At 38.8% G+C, this 23,531-nt stretch overlaps 1 protein-coding gene across 1 annotated transcript in view; it reads left to right on the top strand.

Annotated features, from left to right (window-relative positions):
* Positions 1 to 23,531, top strand: part of DHTKD1 (dehydrogenase E1 and transketolase domain containing 1) — a 44,893-nt gene that overhangs the window by 9,867 nt on the left and 11,495 nt on the right. The window contains exons 2-10 of the mRNA XM_037066004.1: positions 1,623 to 1,778; positions 3,174 to 3,385; positions 4,163 to 4,357; positions 6,242 to 6,511; positions 9,782 to 9,953; positions 14,935 to 15,133; positions 16,759 to 17,071; positions 18,081 to 18,165; positions 18,868 to 19,007. Coding sequence (XP_036921899.1) covers positions 1,623 to 1,778; positions 3,174 to 3,385; positions 4,163 to 4,357; positions 6,242 to 6,511; positions 9,782 to 9,953; positions 14,935 to 15,133; positions 16,759 to 17,071; positions 18,081 to 18,165; positions 18,868 to 19,007 — 1,742 coding nt within the window. The remainder of the gene's footprint in view (positions 1 to 1,622; positions 1,779 to 3,173; positions 3,386 to 4,162; positions 4,358 to 6,241; positions 6,512 to 9,781; positions 9,954 to 14,934; positions 15,134 to 16,758; positions 17,072 to 18,080; positions 18,166 to 18,867; positions 19,008 to 23,531) is intronic.

Genomic DNA, 23,531 nt, shown 5'->3' with positions numbered 1-23,531 from the left:
AGCAATCTAGTAGCCCTTTTGAAAACATTCTCTCAGGAAACAACGGCTCACAGGGATCACTGCACCAATTTCTAAATGCTCAACAGCCAGGCTTTTGATGATACTCTAGAACACTTACATGGGAGTTGGCACAAAAGGACAGTGCTTCAGACATATCTGTCTGGATTTTAGCCAAAAATACAAAGATTTCCTACTTCATACAGTAGCAAATGAGAACTTTAACATAGTTCAGAATAGAACCGTACGGGAATATAAAACTAACCTCCACTCAGAAATCAGTTCATTTACTGGGCTTGTTTGGTTAGTGTATTAGACTTAGTGTGTATTAGACTTAGGATCCTCGTAACCACAGTGTTAGTGCAAACATACCCTTTACGTATTCAGTACATCTGTTCTTTCTTCTAAGCCTGTGCCAACATGTACACTTTGAAGTATGCTGAACACAGACCCAGCAGCTGTGTAACTGTTAAATCATCACCTGGCATGTTGAAAAATGGTCATTAAATATTTGAAAATATGTTAACAGTTTTCTTTGGGTTCTGAAAATAAAAATGAAAATTTTAAAAATGTTCAGAAAATTGTGTGCCCTCTATAGCACAATGGCCCATCCTTGGGGATTTGTGCTCATTTTGTGTAAAACTGCCTTGACAAACTAAAAGTTAACTGAATGTGGGCCTGAGGGATTTTTACCCCCCAATTTTAGGACTTGTCTGTGGAAAGAAAAGAAAAACAGCTTTTTGCCCAATATGAAATCATCTCAGAAGTGGATTCATTGAAAGATAATGTTTCCTTTTAAGTAGAGACTGTGGGATCACTCATTTAGAGTTTTACAAAGGAAATTTTTTTTTATTGCATTATGTGAGTGACATGATAGTTTCTAGTTTTTTTCTCATGTAAGATTTCATAAGACTGTGAAATAACTATTTACTTGGATCTTTAAGAAATAAGAAAGAAGTATATATGGTGATAGTCATAGTGGAGTGGGGATAAGTGAAGGTGGGCAAAGGGGGGAATAAATGAAGACAGAAGGAGACTTTGCTTTGGGCAATGGGCACAAGATGCAGATGATGTTTTGATGTGTTGTGCACTTGAAACCTCTGTGGTTTTGTGACCAATGTCACCCCTGTGAATTCAATTAAAGATAGCAAAAAATAAAAATAAAAAATAAAAGTGGGAAAGTGGGAAAAAGAAATAAATGTAACATTGATTTTGTAGTTCTACCTATCTGTTCTTTTTATGTAAAGTGTTAGAAAACATCTTAAACAATAATTAAGGTGACTAATTATCCATAATCTCAGCATTCTAAGAGTTTTTTTTAAATTTGGGGAATTCCCTTTTAACATTTATTCATGTGCATAGTTATTTTATAAATATACACTTATAGCTCTATTTACATTTTGGGTTTTTTAGTGGCTTTAGTTATTATGAGCTAAATTTAAAGAAATAAGTGTGTTTTCCTGGATTCTGATAGTCTTTAATCCTGAAAACCACTGGCAGATGTGGTAGGTGGGAGCAGTGCATTAAAAATATCTAAGGCCACAAAGGCTTCCTTGAAAAACTGATTTTTCTGTTCTAGGCATTTCCTAAACTGCTTGTATTGCTTTCTTTTTCCTCTAAATTAGTTGATCATGGACTTGCCAGGTTGGTGACAGTATATTGTGAGCATGGTCACAAAGCTGCCAAAATCAACCCCCTCTTCACTGGCCAAGCCCTGCAGGAGAATGTGCCCGAAATCCAAGCTCTTGTGCAGACCCTGCAGGGACCCTTTAATACCACAGGTAAAGCCCATCGACACTAGACCTTCTGTGTGCTAGCTACTTGCTAGCAGAGGTGGGGCTTCTGTCTCTATTCTTGAAAACCCCTCTGCCCACTGGAGCTTCAAGCACTATCAGGCAGAAGGAGTCTTGAAGTTCTAGAAAGGTTTTTTGATAGGGCCCTTTTTTTCTGCATTCAAAACTCCATAGACAAATGGCCAATAGGTACATGAAAAGGTACTCAGGAAAGTGCGCATCAAAACCACAATGAGATAGCACCTCACATGTTGGCAAGGACGTGGAAGAAAGGGAATCCTTTGCCCTGTTAGTGGGAATGTGAGCTGGTGTAGCCACTGAGGAAAACAGCATGGAGATTCCTCAGAAAATAAAAATAAAATCATCACATCATCCAGCAATTCCACTTTGGGGTATTATTCAAAGGAACTGAATCAGGATCTTGAAGAGATATCTGCACTCCCATGTCCATTGCATCATCGGTCAATCAATATCAAAGATCTAAAATTATTGTAAGAAACCATAAGCAATATAAAGTAAATGTTGGTTTAACTCATGTAGGTTCAGGCAAATGACTGATAACTGATTTGGTGCTGAGCTAATGACGTATTACAAACTCTCCTTTTCTTTGACTATCAGGGAGATTTTTTTTGACCTTAAAATGTTGCTTTGCTATCAATATTAATTCAAATTAAGACCAACTGTTCAATAATAGGTATTGCTTTGTAGATATTAAGACTTGAACATTTTAGTTGATTTGATATTTGAGATAAAGGTAGGAATAAAAATTGTACTTATAAAGCAGGTGAAAAGTAGGTTTGAAATTTAGTTTAAATAACTATACATGGAGGAATTTCAGTGGGTAGGGGGAGGAGAAGAATAGCAGGGGGGAGGTACAGAGAATAAAAAGCATAGTTGGTAGGCATAAAATAGATGGGGAGAGGTTAAGAATGGTGTAGGAAACAGAGGATTCAAACAACTTATGTATACAACCCATGGACATGAACTAAGGGGGTAATGCTGGAGGGTTGGGGGTGCAGGGTAGAGGGCAGATAAAGAGGAAATCATTGGAAAAACTGTAATAGCATAATCAATAAATATACTTTAAAAATAAACAATAAGTGGTACTATATTATAAATAAATAAATAAAAATAGAAATTCGTCATAAAATAGTATGGCTCTGTCCTTATGAAAATTTTCTTTTTCCTCTCCTAGTTTTACTACCTTAGGGCTTTCGATCATATTTTTGGTTTTGCTTTTAGAAACATGTAGGTGAGCATTGACAGTGACCAACGGTGTTCACAATGAAATGCTCTGAATTGAAGTAATTATTTTGGTATATTCTGTAATCAGTTACATGGTCGATTCTTCTGTAAGAGGATCCCTTTGATTCCGTTTCATAGGATTGTTGAACATGGGGAAGGAGGAGGCCTCTCTTGAGGAAGTATTAGCCTATCTGGACCAAATCTACTGTGGGCAGATTTCCATCGAAACCTCCCAACTTCAGAGCCAGGAGGAGAAAGATTGGTTTGCCAAGCGGTTTGAGGAGCTGAAAAAGGAGACATTTACCACAGAAGAGAGAAAACATCTGTCCAAACTAATGCTAGAATCTCAGGTATAAAAGTAGCAGCTAATATCAGTGGAATAGGTCAGCTTATTTCATACAGAGATATATAAATACTGAAGAGGGAATTAGGCATTAAATCTCTGAACATACCTCCACTTACCCCCCATTGTCTCAACACAACAGACAATAGAACGTACACCACTTTATTCTATGTAGGAAAAAATAGATCACCAAACAATGGAGCTATTGGTTCTCCTCAGAATCAGAGTATCTTTTATATACATATTTGTCTTTCACTCTATAAAAGATCACAAAATCCTTAAGGTCTTCTATTTTTATTACCTGAAGTGATCAGAAAAGAAAAAGAAAACTATACATGGAAGACAAACCAGTACAAATTAATGGAATTGAATGTCAGGACTATGTTTAGGACTCAGGGATATCAAGATGACAAGAAATTTATTCCCAATAATTCAGATAGTAACTAACTTTGCAGCCTTGATAAAATAGTACTGTAGAGCCGAGTGCCAAAACTCAGGTACTGGTTGAGACAGTGGAGATCTGAGGCCTGACCTACTCTGAAAGGACACACATGTAAGAAGGTTCCTCTTGGGCTAAATTATTCTACCTTTCGGATTATTTCCTCTGCATCCGCTCCTGCAGTCTGGCTTATGTCTTTCTCTGGGGCAGGTAGTGAAGGGGCACAGCTTCAGCCACTTGAGGTAGTGCAGGGTCTTCTTAACAATGCACATAAATGTGTCTGACTTTGACCTAAGTACTTGGCCATCTTCATGTAACTAATGTGTCTGATATGATGTTCAATAGGAGTTTGACCGCTTCTTGGCCACCAAGTTTGCCACAGTGAAGCGATATGGAGGCGAAGGAGCTGAAAGCATGATGGGCTTTTTCCATGAGTTGCTGAAAATGTCAGCCTACAGTGGAATCAGCGATGTCATCATTGGGATGCCCCATAGGGGGAGACTTAATTTACTGACAGGCCTCCTGCAGTTCCCCCCAGAGGTAAGATACTGTCTATGACATACAACTGTAACAGAATAAAAACCATGGTAGTAATTCCTTTTAGAAAACTGACTAAGCTGCCCTGGCTGGTGTGACTCAGTGGATTGAGTGCTGGCCTGTGAACCACTGTTGGTTCGATTCCCAGTCAGGGCACATACCTGGGTTGCAGCCCAGGTCCCCAGGGGGCATGCAAGAGGCAACCACACATTGATGTTTCTCTTCCTCCCTCCCTTCCCCTCTCTAAAAATAAATAAATAAAATCTTTTAAAAAAGAAAAAGAAAACTAACTAAGCATATGAATCATTGGTCCAGAACCTAGCTAAGTTAATTGATGGAACCCAATGCTTCTGGTTAGAACAGGTATTTGGGTTCATTTTTGCATATCCTTATTTGGATTCTTTCTTCTTTAAGGGAGGTCAAAGGTTAGTTTATTTCCTCAAGGATGGTATGAATAAATTCTGCTCTTTGATACATGCTTTTCTTATTTCATAAAAATTATTTGAGCAAACAAATATCTGTGATTTTATGCAGTTTTACCTTTTAAGAAGTCAATTTTACCTTCCCCTTATTTGCTGAGTTTATAGTTTATAAGTTGTACTAAAACTAATGATATGCATTGTTATTTTAAGAGACTACCCAAGTGAGTGGTTTTATAGGTTATTGGATCCTGGTATTTCTATTCACTCCAACTCAGCTGCTCTGTTCTGTAAGTTTCTCAAAAGACTTGGGAGTCAGGACTGAAGACCTGATATCAGGGGACATCAGAGAGATTTCATATTAATAAGGTTATGACCATTTTGCATGGATAAGTCTCATTACTGTCCTTGGCCAGGGGATTAAACATAACCACAAATGTTAAAGGGGCTATCAGAGTTAGATGGAGTGAATAGAGCCCATGAAAGGATGTGTTGTTCTTAAGAGTATTAGACAATCAGTGTGGTAGCATGTCCAGGGGCCAAGCTTTACCACTCTTACTCAGACCTCAGTGTTTCTGATGCTGAGATTGATCATCAGCTGTTAAAAGACAAATGCATTAGAAAAGATAGAGTATGACAGGTTAAAGGTGATTGACAGAAGGAGGCGTGTGCTTAGATACATGTAGAAATTCTTACACCAAATATAAAATTTCTAAAATATCTCAAAGAAATTATTCAAAGATGCAAAATTATGGTACATGATCATATTTGTGACAAACATGTCTGTATCTACACCATGTATGTTCCTGTGTACAGATAGGTAAATAAGCTTTTGCAAATTGGAGAAGCTTTTGGGTCATTCAAACAATTTGTCTAATTGAGAATAACATGCTGTTTTGGTAAATACTTTGGTCTGAGGCTCAACTTTCTTACTCTTTTGCCAAGAACCTTTAACAATTTAGTTAACTTCTCTTGCTTGTTCCCTTTAAAAATGGGTAGTGGCATCTACCTCATAGAAGACTGGAAATGAGGTGAGAGAACATATGTAAAGAAGTCCTTTGAATATGGGACTTCTGTAGTTTTTTAGGTGTAAGTTGAGCTAAGAGTATATGTCGTGCCCTCCCTAAATGGGATTAAGTTCTATTACTTTCCTCTCTACTTTTAGTGAAATTAATTCAAAAAGTTCTTTTGAAAATATATTTTAACAGGTGTATTTAAGAAACATTATTTTGCTTATTGCGAGGCAGAAGTGATTTACTATGTCACGCGTTGGTTTGATTGCAAAGATCTCCAAATAGCTCTGTGCATTTGAGCAGCTAGAAATTTGTGCCTGTCTTTAACAATGCATGGTAATAATAAGTATAAAAGCATGTGCACAATTTTTTGTATTATATAATTTAAACCAGCTAGTCTTTTCTAGTCTCTATCACAATAAAAAACATTTTTCCTTTATGTGTGTCCACAATAGCTGATGTTTCGCAAAATGCGAGGCTTAGGTGAATTTCCAGAAAATATCCCAGCCACTGGAGATGTCCTGTCTCACCTGACATCCTCGGTTGACCTGGACTTTGGTGCACACCATCCCCTGCATGTGACGATGCTGCCTAATCCATCACACCTGGAAGCTGTTAACCCCGTGGCTGTTGGGAAGACTCGGGGAAGGCAGCAGTCTAGACAGGATGGGGACTACTCTCTAGACACTTTGGCTCAGCCTGGGGACAAAGTCATTTGCTTGCAGGTACTTGTAGCTTCCGGAAGTAAGACCAGAAGTTGGGAAGACAGGGGAGAAAGAATGTCCAAGTTGGTAGGTCTGAAAGGAGGTGGCAGACAGAATTAAACTGAGATGAACTTTTGGGAAACAAATATTCTAGGGTTATTTTAAGAATTAATAACAAATATGAGGTCTAGAGTCAAGGCAACGGACTTAAACTGTGGTTTTTCACTGTGTTTTTTCTTTCTTGAGTTATAAATTAATTAAGGAGGTATTGACTGGCATACCTGCTACTGCTAGGAGGACAGATGTCATCACTTCTGTGACAGTGTGGCCTTCTAGGGAACCACAGCGCACCCATATATCTACCAAGGCTGTAAGAGTCTGGATTTATTTATTTATTTTTGCTTTTTGTTTTAAAATGAAGGTCTTTGGTATTGAAGAATTCAAATTATTGTGTGGGTCTTGCGTCCCCTGTCTCTTCCCCTCAGTTTTTCATAATCTAAAAAGTGTCTTTTAGAAGTTTGCATTGTGAGTCACATTTTTTTCTATGTTTATTTAAATACAAACCCTTAATTTATTAATCATGGATATCGGTAACTAAGTCTTCAAACACAACATAAATCTATAAATCTGTGAGGAGGTAGTATAATATTGGCTATGTATACAAATAACCACATTATCTTATTGATGTTAATTTTTCAAGCCAGAAACTTGTGGAAAATTCTTGGGGGTAGGCAGACTGTATTTTATTATGATATGATATTTAAAAATAGAAATCTACAAATCATTAGCTAGATATTCTCTTTACCATTCTCTTAACTCATGATACTCTGAAATATTGTAGTCATTTACAGTTACCCACTACATGAAGCAGATCTTAAGACTGATTTCTAAAGAGGTGAAAATGGCATTTCTCTAAAGTGATGAGAAACTGCTTACTTTTGTCGACTGTGTCCCTAAAATATTTTACCCTACTCTGTCTATATATGTCTTCCCTTGCTCAAGTACATGATTGTGATTTCTTACGGGAACTCTAAATGTGGAGCCTATAAAATCATGGTGAGTGAGGTTCCTGATGCTACTTTTTCTGCCTGTCTTCTGTTTATCTTAGTCCTGGACCTGGTGAAAGTGGATTCTCGTGTTTCTACCCCCTCTTGCCCCCGTCAAGGCTGGCTGAGCAGCTTCCTCTTCGCCCAACATTTGTTTGTGCTCATGGACCTTTAATCCTATGAAGCTTTATGGAACATAGTGGAGTGGTTTCTTTCTTGATTTAAAAGGGAAAATAAAATTAGCAAATGACACAGGTATGCTTTAGTACCAAGAATCCAAAGACCAGGATAAAATGATGCAAGTTATGAACATAAGTTATATTCTTATCAATGCCTCTACTATAACTTTTTTGTAAAGAAGCAGAAAAGGCACACATTTCTCTTCCTTGCTATATTGACCTCTTTTTACATACTGTATTTTGCTGTGTATAATGTGCACTTTTTTGCCCAAATTTTTGAGGGGAAAATAAGGATGTGCATTATACGTAGATGTAATGATTCCATACCATGGGTATAATAATCCTGTGTATAATGAGCACAAAAACGTGGGTGCACATGAAACACAGGAATACATTATACATGGCAAAGTACGGTACCTCCTTATCCCACAAGAAACCCCATCAGCAAGGGGGCCTAAGGGTGAGGAACCCTTTCCTCCCATGTGTGCCATTGTGTGGCTGCCAGTTGGACTTACATGCAGCACAGTGTAGAAAAGACAAGGACTCTGGGACTAAGAAGACCTGAGTTCAAATCCTGCCTTTGCTGCCTTGTAGTTCAGCATGCTTGGTTCTGTTACTTGTGTCCTCTGAATCTCATAGGTAAAATGAGAGTGTGTTATATTCCTCATCATATTCTGAGTATTGAGTGAGAACATGTACTTAATAAATTCCTTAATCCAGGAGAGAGGCTTGAAGAGGTGGGGAAATAAGTAGGAAAAAACAGCAGTATTGCAATCACAGAAGGTTTAGAGTCTAGTGCAAGCCATGTGAAATATATACTCTTTCTGAACCTTGGTTTTCTCATCTGTAAAAGAGGATACTAGTGACTTCCTTACCTGTCCCCCTCATCCCAACCTGGTTGTTGAGTGGGTTAATACAGATAGGTGTAGCACCATGGAGATAATGTAAGGGCGTGTTATTACTAGGTATAAATATTCCAAAATGTCAGTTATCCCTGTAGACCCTAGCAGTGGGGAGGTGTGGACTGGAAAGTTCCCTTGGGCAAAGGAGTGCTTTCTTTCCTACTGCAAATATTCTACTTACATAAAAATAACTCTCTACAGGACATTGACAGTGCCATTAACAATGTACTTCTAAGTATGTTTTCTTAATTCATATTTAGCCAGTTCAATTGTTATGATTAGAGCCCCAAAGATTGCCTTAAGTTAGGGCACATCACATCATTTTATTCTCTAGCTCAGCATATTGGCTGTTTATGAAAAATGTCTATTTAACACAAAGTCTGTGGGGCTTATATTCTCTTCTGAGATTTTCTAAGACCTACAATTTCCTCATTATTTGCTTTTAGCTTTTCTTAAGAAGGAATTCCCCCTTCTTGGCCACTTTTCATCCACCAGGTGTTGTGATGCTACGATCTAGCAGACTTCAAATGTTCTGGAAGAGTAACACATTTTAGATATTCTCTCATAATAACATTTTGTTTTTTCCTAAAAGCCTCCTGTTTCTAATGTGTGGTATAATCCCCACCCCACCCCCTGCCAACCTTCTCTCTTGGCTGTCACATCGCTCTCTTTATGTTACTTGTAGTCTAATGTAAGGGTGTTAGACTTACGCATACACACAGTCTCCTTTGGGGGATGGGGTGAGGGGTTGATTGGGCAAGAGGGGGGAGGGTTCCTTGTATCTCACAGCCGTTTCCATGGAAGTTTTACTAGGGCTGCTTTTCTTTCCGCACCTCCAATAGCCCTTCCTCCTGTGCCGCTGCGGGTACTAGACTGTTGATGAGTACACGAGGAGAGATGTGGGCAGGCGATGGTGTGGGCTGGAAGGAGCAGGCCAACAGGTAGTGGCTGCAAGAGGAAAGAACTGATTTGGCATCTTTGAAAGCTGCTTTAGATTAGCATAACCATTCTAGAAAATTCTACAACCAGAGTTTTAGGAGGGCAGGGGAACAATGAGAGAGTAGTTATTTTTATTCCTGTTATTATTTGAAAACTATTCCAGTGTGGAAACCTAAATTTCTCCATCACTTATGTTCCTTTTCTTTGTTCTCCCCCCCAATTTAGGTTCACGGTGATGCTTCTTTCTGTGGTCAAGGGATTGTTCCTGAAACATTTACGCTCTCCAATCTCCCACACTTCAGAATTGGTGGAAGTGTCCATCTGATTGTCAATAACCAGCTGGGGTATACTACTCCAGCAGAAAGAGGAAGGTCTTCCTTGTACTGTAGTGATATTGGTATGTTACACAGGGTTGTTGGTGTTGCTGGGTCAGACAAGGAATTTCTAGAGAAACTTTTAGTTCACTTAGAGCAGTGAGCCTCACTGGTGCCATTAAAATGGCTCACAGTGAGCCATTTTAAATTTTGGGTCAAATACAGTCAGTAGTCACCTTCAGTGTTCTTAGGTTAATATTCCTTTTAAACTCTGAGTGTAATCTTTATATCCAAAGAAATAAGACTAGAGTGGAACTTAGAGGGTGCAATCTCAATTTGCTTACATATCCAGTTGAATGATCTGGTAGAAAGCAGAAATCACCACAACTAGTTAACACTAAAGTAATTGTCTGTAGGATGTTCAAACTTGGAGAACTCAAATCTTAGGCAAAAAAGAGATGTTCAGTTTGATAAGGAGTTAATATCTAAAACATAAAAAACAAACACAGCTTAATAACAAAAATGATCCAGTTAAAAAAGTGGATGGAGGAACTGAATAGACATTTGTCTAAAGAAGACATACTGATGGCCAACAGGACATAAAAAGGTGCTCAACATCGCTAATCCTCAGGGAAATGCAAATCAGAGCCACGATGAGATATCACCTCACACACGTAGAATGGCTATCATCAAAAAGTTGAGCCCTGGCTGGTGTAGCTCAGTGGATTGAGCGCGGGCCTGTGAACCACACGTTCGCAGTTCGATTCCCAGTCAGGTCACATGTCTGGGTTGTAGGTGGGTTCCCAGTGGGGGACACGGGGGGGGGCGGCTACACATTGATATTTCTCTCCTCTCCTTCCCTTCCCCTCTGAAGATAAAAATAAAATCTTTAAAAAAAAAAGTCAAGAGACAGCAGGTGCTGGAGACGATGTGATAAAAGGGACTCTTAGAGACTGTTGGTGTGAATGTAGGCTGGTCCAATCACTGTGGAAAATAACATGGAAATTCCTCAAAAAATTAAACATAGATCTTCCATAGTGTCCAGCAATTTTACTTCTGGATATATATGTAAAGGAAATGAAAACATAATATTGACAAGATATCTGTACTCTCATGTTTATGGCAGCATATTCACAATAGCCAAGATATGGAAGCAACCCAAATGCCCATCATTGGATGAATGGATTTTAAAATATTGTACATGTACACAAGGAATATTATTCAGCCGTGATAAAGAAAGAGATCCTATCATCCACTTATGACAACCTTCATGGACCTTGAGCACATTATGCTAAGCAAGATAGGTCAGACAGAAGAAGACAGTTATTGTATGATATCATATATATGTGGAATCCTTAAAAAAGGTCTAAGCTGTAAAAGAACCCCAGAGGGTTAATGGTGGTTACCAGGGCATTAGGAGTAGGGGGGATAAGACTGATAGTGTTTAAGGTAAAAACTTGTAATGAATAGTATATAAACCATAGAGATCTAATGTATGGTGGTATAATGAATATAGTAAATAATACTGCACTATAATGGTATAAAATGATAAATATTGCTTCAATGTCAATCATATTACAATACATAAATTATCAAAGGAATATGCTGTAAGCCTTGAATTTACAAATTTTAACATGTCAAATTTATTAAATTTGGCCAGGTAGTCTGGTGAGATATCAGATGTGAAGAAGCAAGGTTTACTTGTTTTAGACATTGGCAGTATTAAAAGAAGCGCTGGGTTTTTATTACCCCCTCCCTGTTTCACAAAGTTATGAGAACTGTTAGAAGAAACTATATTGTTTTAGACCCAGGCCTGGCCTGGGTACCTTTGAGGGTTATGTGAATTTTTTATGATTAGAGATACTGAAAATTCGTCTTGACTTTCTCCTTGGAGAAAACCCATTTGTTTTCTAGACTGTATCCTCTCACGACCCTTTTATTTTAGGAGGAGAGATAATAGTAATAATGACAATAACAAAATAAATATTAATTATTACATAGCAGGTACTATTAAGCACTTTATATGCATTAACTCATTTAATATTTACAACAATGCCAAGAGGTAGGAACTATTACCCCAGCGTTATAGGTAGGGAGACTGAGATTAATAATTTTATGAAGGTCACACGGCAAGTCACAGAGCTGTGATTTGAACTCATTCTTGTTAACTGGACTCCAAGATTTTTTTAAAAATATAATTAAAAAAATATTTATTGATTTGAAAAAGAAAGAGAAACATCAACCTGATGCTTTATCCACCCATTCATTCATTGGTTGATTCTTTTTTAAAATTATATTTTATTGCTCTGCCCGGTGTGACTCAGTAGTTAAGCATCTGCCTGCAAATCAAAGGGTTGCCAGTTTGATTCCCAGTCAGGGCACATGCCTGGATTGCAGGCCTAGTCCCCAGTAGGGGGCATGTGAGAAGCAACCACACATTGATGTTTCTCTTTCTCCCTCCCTTCCCCTCTCTTAAAACTAAATAAATCTTTTTTTAAAAAAGCAAATTATATTTTATTGATGACACCATTGCAGTTGTCCCAATTTTTCCCCTTTAGCCCCTCTTCACCGAGCACGCCCTACTCCCTCAGGCAGTCTCCACACCATTGTTCATGTCCATGTGTCGTGCAGATTCTTTGGGTACTCCATTTCCTATACTGTATTTTACATCCCCAAGGCTATTCTATAACTACCTATTGGTACTTCTTAATCTTGTCTGTATTGATGATTCTGTCTTTATTTTTCTCATTTGCTTAGTTTGTTTTTTAGGTTCAATTTTTGATACATATATACTTTTACAGTTTGCCATTTTACAGTTTTGATCTTCAACATTGGTATAATAATGGTTTGGTGATGATAAACTCCCTTAGTTTTTCCTTGTCTGGAAAGTTCTTTATCTGCCTTTAGATTCTAAATGATAGCTTTGCTAGGTAGAGCAATCTTGGCTGTAGGTCCCTGCTTTTTATGACTTTGAATATTTCTTGCCAATCTTCCAGTTGGCAAAATTTCTTTTGAGATCTGCTAACAGTCTTATGGGAACTCCCATATGGGTGACTAACTGCTTTTCTCTTGCTGCTTTTAAGATTCCCTCTTTATCTTTAACCCTTGGCATTTTAATTATGATGTGTCTTGGAGTGAGCCTCTTTGTATCCATCTTGTTTGGGACTCTCTTGCTTCCTGGACTTGCATGTCTATGTCCTTCACCAAATTAAGGAAGTTTTCTTTCACTATTTTTTAAAAATAGATTTCCACTTTCTTGCTCTTTCTCATCTCCGTCTGGCATCCCTATGATGGTAATGATGGACCTTTAAAGTTGTCCCAGAAGCTATTTATACTATCCTCATTTTTTTGGATTCTTTTTTCTCTTCTTGTTCTGATTGCTTGTTTTTCCCTCCTTATGTTCCAAATCATTGATTTGATTCTCGGCTTCATCCATCCTACTGTTGTTTCCCTGTAAATTGTTCTTTATTTCGATTAGTGTGTCCTTTATTTCTGACTGGATCTTTTACATTGCTGAGGTCTTTGGGAGGGATTTACCCAGGCCAGTTAGCTGCAAGGAATGGCTGTGACCACTGACCACCAACCTCTGCCCTTTGTGGTCTGTAGCTGTCCATTGACTGGTTGCACAGGCTCTGGGGTTTCCCGGGTGGTGCAGGCCAAGTCAGCCCCACCTGTGTTTTGCCCAGGACTGAGCTATAAAACAATCAGAGATGATGCTACTTGTGCTGGGCTTGGAGATTCCCACGTGAAGCCTATCTGTGAAATTAGGCTAGCTGCTGCTAGTGCCAGGCCTAGGGCCCCTTAGCAAAAGGTAGGAGGTTGCGAGTTCACTGAGGGTGGGTGTTGCTTTTTTGAAAGGATTTAGAAAGCTGAGAAGCATGAGTGGAGACCAGCCATTTATATGAAAAAGCAGTTTTGGTGGGCCTGTAAGTTGGGTGGGGTGGAGTCTCTGGGGATCTCCAGGGCGGAGCAACAGTGTTAGCCAGGTGGATGGAATCTCAGATATTGCACTAGCTTGCCTGTGGCTATGTGCAGGGGAAGGGTTCAGAAAAGGGTTCAAAATGTTGGCCCCTGTCCACATTTCTGTCTGGGATAAAGCTGTTCCCCAGCTCTTGCCTTGATGCCAGACACTTCAGTTCCTCCCTGTGTGCCACTGGTGCCTTTCAAGCTGCTACCTGGATGCTGGAGCTCAGAGGGAGTGAGTCTGAGACCATGTTTGGGTTCTTTAAGAGGAACTACTTGGAACTCTATAAGTTTCTTCCACTGACTCAATCCCTGCCAGCTTTTGTAGCCAACTATGAGGATTTATCTTCCTGGCACTGGAACCCTGGGCTGGTGGGCCTGGTGTGGGGCTGGGACCCCTGCTCCCGGGATATCCCTCCAGATTTTTTTTTATCCACCACACGCGGATGTGAGACCGGCCTGTTCACGTCTCCTTAATTCCATAGTTGTCAGATTTCCATTCAACTTGATTTCTGATGGTTCCGACTGATGGTTGTTCTATATTTTAGCTGTAATTTTTTTAAAAGATTTTATTTATTTTTGGAGAGAGGGGAAGGGAAGGAGAGAGGGAGAGAAACATCAGTGTGTGAGTGAAACCTCTATCTGTTTCCTCTCGCACACCCCTAGGTAGGGACTTGTCCTGCAACCCAGGGATGTGCCCTGACAGGGAATCAAACTGGTGACCTTTCAGTTAGGCTGGCACTCAATCCACTGAGCCACACCAGCCAGGGCTATTTTAGTTGTAATTTGATGTGGCTGTGCAAGGAGGCAAGCTGTGTTTACATATGCTGCCGTCTTGACTATAAGTGTATGTAGTTTTTTTCCATTGGTTGATTCTTGCATGCACCCTGACTGGGGATTGAACCTATAGCCTTGATGTTTTGGGACAACTCTCCAACCACCTGAACTACCCCACCAGGACCAATGTTTGGGTTCTTAATGACTAACCCAAACTATCTCTGAGGATGTGGGCTGCCTCTCCACTCAGGCAATAGGACTTGGTACTAGGCTAATGTCATCTGGGTGAACTGGCTCACTTCATCTTGGTCTTCTCTGACCCAGGGAAACTTGTGGGCTGTGCCATCATCCATGTCAATGGAGATAGCCCAGAGGAAGTGGTTCGTGCCACTCGACTGGCTTTTGAATACCAGCGCCAATTTCGGAAGGATGTGATTGTTGATTTATTATGCTACAGGCAGTGGGGCCACAACGAGCTGGATGAGCCCTTCTTCACCAACCCAGTCATGTACAAAATTATCAGGTACAATTATATACCTTTATTTCATATGACTTCTTCCCCATAGTGCTCACATTATACTTTTTATTGACAGTCTCAGTTGGAATGGCCAACTTTCCCAGTTTGTCTGGGACACAAAACTTTTAGTGCTAAAACTGGGACAGTCCTGAGCAAACTGTGATGGTCACCCTATGGATGCCAGGAAAGCTTCCCATATTCTTCAAACTGTACGTGTTTCCTCAATGGATAGACAAAGGGGGCAACTTAACAACCTCACTTAGCAGATGGGAAGATGGAATAGGAGAACTAAGGCAGTCTTGCCTGAAGTTACTTCAGGGCATTGAAGTTACTTTAGGGCATTGACAGGTCAAAAACAGAACCTCCGTGATCCACTTCTACAAACTATAGATGGGGACCTACTCTGTGCCTTGGCAAGAGGTTACATGATGAGTTTTAATGACTATCAGAGCTTCGCTGTCCAGGTTAGAAGCCACCAGCTGTAAGAGGTTACTGAACGCTTGGAATGAGTGGTAATCCTGATGGAGTTGCACTGTGAGTGGAACCTACACATCAGATTTTAAAGACTTTACGTGAAAAATGTTAGCTGTCTCAATAATAATTGTTATATTGCTTAGATGTTAAAGTGATAATATATTGGATATATTGTTAAGTAAATGTGATTAAAATTAATTCCACCTTTTTGCCTTTTCTTTTTGCCTTTTCTAATGTGACCACTAGGAAATTTTAAATTCCACATTGGCCTGCATTCTTTTCCTGTGGGACAGTGTTGACTGGGGGGGTTAGTGGACAGATATGTCACTTTGGAATTTCCTTTTTAGATACTAGAAAGTAAAATAGATTCTGCTTCTTTATTTCTCATAGGCATAAATTAAAGCAGAGGAATAAGCTTGGTGACATTTTACAAGTCATGCTGGTCATAGGTAGCAGAATGCTCTTGGAAGAACAAGTCTGGGTTATTTCTTTAGCTCTGACCTTAGCTGCTGAATTACTTGGTTTACTTGAGCACCCCATTTAAAATAATCTATCCTGCCTACCTCTCACTTCGGTCAGGATTGAATATGATAATATCAATATATCTGAATAGACCTTACAGTTTAAAGTGCTATGCAACTATAGAGTGGCATTATTATTACTACTGTTATAAAACCCAAGAGCTGAATAGGTACAGGATTCTTAAAGGCACCTGAAACAGATGTTTGCTACTTTGGGTTTAATACTTTTTAAAACAAAGGAGTGCTGAATTGGTAGATTATGTAGGTCAGTCCTGTAAATAACTGAATTTACCAAGTCATAGTAAAACTACCAATTATTGCTACCTGAATGTAGATAAAAGTTCATAAAGATAAATTTGTTTTCTCTTTCCTGAATGAAGATGTTACAACTGTCTTTTTGAAAAAGACAGTTTATCGGAGTGCAAGTCATATGACATGAAATGGATCATTTAAAATTCAGTGGCATTTAGTACATTTGCAATGTCACACAACCACCTCTTCCACCAGAAGTTCCAAAGCATTTTCTGCATTCCTTTTTACAGTTATGACACTCCACCACACTTTTGACCATGACTATATCTGTCTCTCTTTGATATTTATAAATCACATTGATTTTCCCCCCTCTTTCTTGGACAGAGCCCGAAAGAGCATTCCAGACACGTACGCAGAGCACCTTATTGCCAATGGACTCATGACCCAAGAGGAAGTCTCAGAAATCAAAGCCTCCTACTATGCAAAGTTAAATGACCATTTAACAAACCTGGACCACTACAGCCCCCCTGCCACTCACCTGCAGGCCCACTGGCAGGGCCTGGTTCAGCCGGAAGCCCGAATTACCACCTGGAACACAGGTGTGCCCCTAGACCTCCTGCGGTTTATTGGCAGCAAGTCTGTGGAGGTGCCAGAGGAGCTCCAAATGCACAGTCACCTTCTGAAGATGTATGCTCCGGTGGGAAGCTCTGAAATCTGTTATTCTTTGTTTCTTGTACAGCAAAGGAATTGATGTTGGTCTAGTCATTTGGTTGGCTAATTTATTTGACAAATATTTGTATGTTATAGTGTTCTAAGAACCAGTCCTAGTGGTGTTTTGGTATGGATAGTCAATTAACTCAGATTTTGTCTACTTCTGTCCTTCCTTCCTTCCTATTTAATATAGTAGATGTACATATACTACATGCACATTATTAAAAATATAGCAATATCAGAATGCCTCTTTGGATTTTTCTGACCAGAAAACACATTCATTCTTTTGGGTGACTTAAATAAAATAAAGTCAACACATCCCTGGAGTCAACCATTTACACTCTTAATCATGTCGAGGTTTTACATACAGTCTCATGTTAAATATAGATGTGAACACCCGCCCCCCTGCACCCTCTGGTTTGCCTGGGACTCAGGGGTTTCCTGGGATGCAGGACTTTCACTGCTGAAAACAGGAGGGCAGGGTGTTAAAGCCTCCATCTTTCTTAAACTTGGATAAGAAACTTTACCCTCTGAACTATTTTTAAAACACAACTTCATTCTGGGATTTTAATTATAGGTATAGAGACTATCAAAGCAAACTATGTTCTCCCCATCCCGGAGAAGAAGTAGAATATTATAAATGCAGTTCCCCACGAACACTTCCCTGTTGCCATCTCTCAGTCATCCACAGGCTTAACAACTAACCTGAGCGCCTGTGTTTTTTGCCTGTTTTAAGATGTCATATAAAAAGAAATACCAAAAAATATAAAAAATACCAAAAAAGATAAAAACAAAGTGTTATATGATTGCTATCAGACATTCATGTGTTCTTTTACCCTTTCTGTTTTAACATTAGTTTTTCTTGATACTTCCCTACTTGTTGGGAATAACATTTTCTTGATACTTTCTACTTGTTGCATTACATTTTTTGAACTTTATGAAAAACAAAATAGACTCTTGAAAGTTTCTTTTCTTCCTTTCCTTCAATTTTACAGTCTAGGCTGGAGAAGGTGATGGACGGAACCAAGTTAGACTGGGCCACAGCAGAGGCTCTTGCCTTGGGCTCATTACTTGCTCAAGGTAAGAGTTTCTGTTTAGCTGCACAGCTGGTAAGGGATGCTTTAGTATGATGTTTGTTACCTGTAACCTCTGCAGAATTTAAAGTGACAACTACTTCCTATTGTTTTCATTGAGTAGAGAGATTCTAAAACATGTTATCTTTTCTTACCTGACAATATTATTTAATCTTAGTATAAGTCATGTTGGCAACCTTCATCGGAGACTAAAGCAATCATACCTAGAAAAAAGGGCTCAGGGCTGGATGTATTAGAAAAACATTTCCTCTAAAAACTGTAAGGCAGCCCTGGCTGGTGTAGCTCAGTGGATTGAGTGTGGGCCTGAGAACCAAAGCGTTGCTGGTTTGATTCCCAGTCAGGGCATGTGCCTGGGTTTAGGGCCAGGTTCCCCAGTAGGGGGTGCGCTAGAGGCAACTGCACATTGATGTTTCTCTCTCTCTTTCTCTTTCCCCTCTCTATAAAAATAAATAAAATCTTTATATATATATATAAAACTGTAAGGCAAATGATGATTCTCCATTCCTATACAATCCCATGTTCACTGTGGATATTGAATATAGGACTTGTATATTTTAATAAGAATATCCTATTATGCTAAGGAAAACTCTCAGGATGAGCTGATGTATAACAATTGAGGGTCACAATGCTTTATTATTACTAAGTTATTCATGGGAATCTGGATTTTTTCCCCTCTTGCTTGCTTAAGGTTTTAATGTTCGTCTGAGTGGCCAGGATGTTGGTCGTGGAACATTTAGTCAAAGGCATGCAATGGTTGTTTGTCAGAAGACTGCTGACACCTACATCCCTCTGAACCATATGGACCCTAATCAGAAGGGGTTTTTAGAGGTAGGATGTTCTCTTATCTATTGTAAAATCCATATGCTGATGATTAAAGTTACAGGATTCTTAAAGCAACTAGAGGTTTGATGCTTTTGGAGTAAATGGGGTGCTGAGTGGGTAGATGATACAGGCCTGTGAATTTGGGATGGTAGTAACATATTAGCAAGTGGACTGGAGTTATTTTACTCTGGCTACTTCTCTGCAATCATATCAATGTCAAATGAATGTTAATTTTCTCAGTCAAAAATTGATATTACAGACTTTGTATTGCTGAATTCATTAGCATAAACCAAAGATGTGAATAATTAGCCAATATTCCTTTCCTATTTTTTTAGGAAAGCTATTTCATCAGACTACTTCATTCCCTAAGGTTTAGTAAGCTTGATGAATATTTCTATCATCACATATTTCCATGGTCAGTCAATGAGCAGTACTCATTAGAGTCAAGGGCAGGGGTTGGGTCTTCTCATCACTTGTCTCTCCAACAACCAGCATACCTCTGGCATGTGATGTTTATTAAAATAAATTACTCTTTAAGGTTCAATTAGGGGCATGTCCTCTTTTTTTCTACTTGAGCCATTTGTTTGAGAGTCTAATCTTGAGTCATTGATATCAATATTTATTTTAAAAATTTACTTGTTAAAAGGAAAATTTCAGGAAGATTATTTAATGGACATACTGCTCAGCTTTTCTTTAAGTTAGTCTAAAATCTATGCCTGTGTCAAGTCACACTGATGATCTGGATGAGGAGTGTCAATCTCATTTTCACAGGGGCCACATTAGCCTCCCGGTTGCCTTCAAAGGGCCGAATGGAATTTCAACTCCTTAACAGTTAAGGAGTAGTTACATTTATACAGTCTTAAAATTATTTTGGCCCTTTGAAGGCAACTGCCAGGAGTATGTGGTCCCCAGTGAAAATGAGTTTGATATCCCTGATTTAGATACTGAAATGTTTAATATTCCCCCCCACCAATGACTTTTTTGGAATTGTGATTTTATATATAGTATTGATTAGCTTTAATTATTAGTATTTGAAAAGCCTCAAGTAAACAGTCTGCCTCTTTTATGAGGAAGCTGTCAAAATTTTATTTATTATCTAATACCATGTACTTTATATGAAGACCCTGGGGGAAGCACCTGCTTGATCTTTATTGTCTTCATTGTGTGTACACCATGAATCCTGCAGCTAACCAGCATTCTCTTATTGCTAATGACTAATGACTTCCATAATATCAGAAACGAAACAATGAATCTATGTACTTTTCAAAATATATATATAATGGCTTCTATGAAGGGGTAGAGGCTACAGTGGACTTGGTAAAAATGAGTAGGTTGCCAGGTTGTGTCTTTTCCCCAACTCTGTTTCTCTATCTTAATTTCTATTTTTTTCCTGCACTTACTTTGCACTCTCATGTTATATATTATGTATAACTACAAGCCATCGTAAATACTTTTTGGAATAAATAAAAGCATTAAGAGATTAAAAATGAGGTATAACAATGTACAAAGTACAGTGGATGCATAGGAGAAGGAGCAGATTATCTTGCTGAGGAAATCAGGAAAAGTTTGGCAAGGAAGCCAAATTTTACCAATATTTGAAGGACAGTAGGAATTGCCTGTTCTAACACAGGTAGTGAGAACATTCAATGTGGACACAATGGCACACAAAAAAAGCCTAAGAAGTAAGAGGACCCGATATGCCCAGGGAACTACAAATAGCTTCATATGACTGGAGATTGAACTGCAAAGTGGATACAGGAGTAAAAACGAGGAGACAAGCCAGATAGGACTACCCACATTGAGGGAGACTTCAAGTATTATGTAAAAGAGAAACTGTGGTGGAATTCTGAATAGATTATCTGATTTTCATATTATCAATGGAAAGATCACTCCTGATAATACTTTGGAAGCCTAGGTTGAAAAAGAATGAGAATTTAGGACAATTTCCAAGGAGGCAATTTCTTCAGTCATCTAGGCAGGAAATTACAGGGACCGGAATTACAGGGACTGCAATAACAGTGCAGATGGAAGATGGGGTCAAATTTGAGAACTATTCAGAAAATCATAGCTGAAGAACTTACTGGTAGATGTAGGGAATAAATAAGAAAGACTAGTCTAAGTTTTATTCTAGCTTCATATACTCAGACAGCTGGTATATGATGACAGCCTTTACCCAACCAGGGAGTGAAGAAGAGGGAGCAGGTTTGGTGGGAAAGAGAATGGATTCTGTTTTGGACATTTGATGTAGAGGGACCCAATGGCATAGAGGTTTCTATCAAGCAATTAAACAAGTATATCTAGAGCTAAGGAAGGAATCTGGTCTTACAATCTGGATTTGGAAGTAATCAGGGTATATGAGTATTTAAACCACAGAAGTTGGAGAATCTCCCCGAGAGAAAGCAGAGCGAGAAAAGTGCCAAAGGATAGAGTCTTGGGGACAACAGCAAAGTGACTGTCATAGGAAAAGTATTTCCATAAAGAGCATCCAGGAAGGCATGAAGAGAACTAGAGTCACCGTGTCACTGAACTCAAGTAAGGATGACTCATATATGAGGAAGAATAACATGGTCATTTGCTTTGGCAACTAGAGGGCCAAGGGTTGACCTCATGTAGAGCTATTTTTTTCTGTGTCAATTTGGCTATCCCAGTTCTATGTAGAGCTATTTTAGTGGAGTGGTGAAAGCAGAAGCTAGAGTGTACCAGTTGAGGGGTAAACAAGAGATGAGGAGGAGAAGGAGGCAGCAAGGGAATTAGATAATTCTTTCTAGAAGCTTGACTAAATGGAAGTAACAGCTGGAAAGCACTGATTGAGAATATTTCTTACTTTGGTTTTAAGCTTTTGACTGTCTATTTACTGAGAGGAGAAAGCCAGTGAGAAAAGGTTCAGAAGAGAGGGGTTAGGTGATGAAGCTGGGAGAAGAAGCCAAAGACCAGTGGGTTTAGAATATGAATGGGCGTGTCAGCCTTGGAAAGGAAGAAAGACGAGGAATGAGGTAAGGACAGTGGAAATACAAGAAAAGTGGCCACTACAAACCCATTTAAAACATACACATGAATCTGATAAAATCAGTGGTCTTTCTAAAAATGAATGTATTACCTAGGTTATAAGTGAAATCAAAATAGAAATCAGAAATGATAAATTATGCATAATCCCACCATGATAATAAATCATCTCTGCATTTTCCTGTTATCATTGAGTGTTTATCCATATAAATCACAAAATTTTATAGTTGTAATCATCGTAGAGATGTAATTTCTTTTTTTAATAAAAGCTTTATTGAGATACAGAGTTCAGCCTTTCAGACTTAAATATATGTCATGACACCATGAAAGTCCTGGAGGAAAACATAGGCAGTAAAATTTCAGACATCCTACATAGCAATATTTTTGCTGATATTATCTCTTAGGGCAAGGGAAATAAAGGAAAAAAATTTTTAAAATGGGACTACATCAAACTAAAAAGCTTCTGCATGGCTAAAGAAAACATCATCAAAATGAAAAGGGAACCAACTATATGAGAGAACATATTTTCCAATGATACATCAGACAAGGGTTTGCTCTCCAAAATATGTAAAGAACTCATGTGACTCAACACCAGGAAGACAAACAACCCAATTAAAAAATGGTCAGAGGACCTGAATGGACACCTCTCCAAAGAGGACATACAAAGGGCCCATAGACACATGTAAAGATGATCAACATCACTAGCCATTAGAGAGATGCAAATTAAAATCACAATGAGGTATCACTTCACACCTGTCAGAATGGTTTTCATCAATAAATCAACCAACAACAAGTGCTGGAGAGGATGTGGAGAAAAGGGAACCTTAATGCGTTGTTGGTAGGAATGCAGACTGGTATAGCCACTGTGGGAAACTGTATGGAATTTCCTCAAAAAACTAAACATGGAACTGCCTTATATGACCCAGTGATTCCACCACTGGGATTATATCCTAAGAATCCTGAAACACCAATTCAAAGAACTTAAGCACCCCTATGTTCATAGCAGCATTATTTACAATAGACAAGTGCTGGAAACAGCCTACGTGCCCATCAGTAAATGAGTGGATAAACAAACAATGGTACCCCTACACAATGGAATACTACGCAGCAGAAAGAATGAGCTCCCACCTTTCACAACAGCATGGATGGAAATGGAGAATATTACACAAGGTGAAACAAGCCAGTTGGTATATATGATCTCATTTATAAGTGGAATCAGATGAACAAAATAACAAGAAACAATAGAATCAGAGATGTGGAAACACAGAACAGATAGCTGTAGGGGGCAGGAGAGAGGGAGGAATGGAGGAAGGAAGGGGGAAGGATTAGTCAAAGTACATGTATGAATGACTCATGGACATGGACAGTCGTGTGGGGATTGACTGTGGGAGACAGGGGTGGGCTGGGTGGAGGAGGGTAAAAGGGGAAAAATTGGAACAACTGTAGTGGAATAAACAATAAAAAAAGAATTCAACCTTTCAATGTGTGTAATTAAGTGGTCTTTAATATATTCACAGAGTTGTATAA

Source organism: Sturnira hondurensis, unplaced genomic scaffold (genome assembly GCF_014824575.4).
Source record: "Sturnira hondurensis isolate 20B ecotype Veracruz unplaced genomic scaffold, ASM1482457v3 Scaffold0016284, whole genome shotgun sequence".
NCBI lineage: Eukaryota > Metazoa > Chordata > Mammalia > Chiroptera > Phyllostomidae > Sturnira > Sturnira hondurensis.
This window is presented reverse-complemented; position numbering and strand designations above follow the sequence as displayed.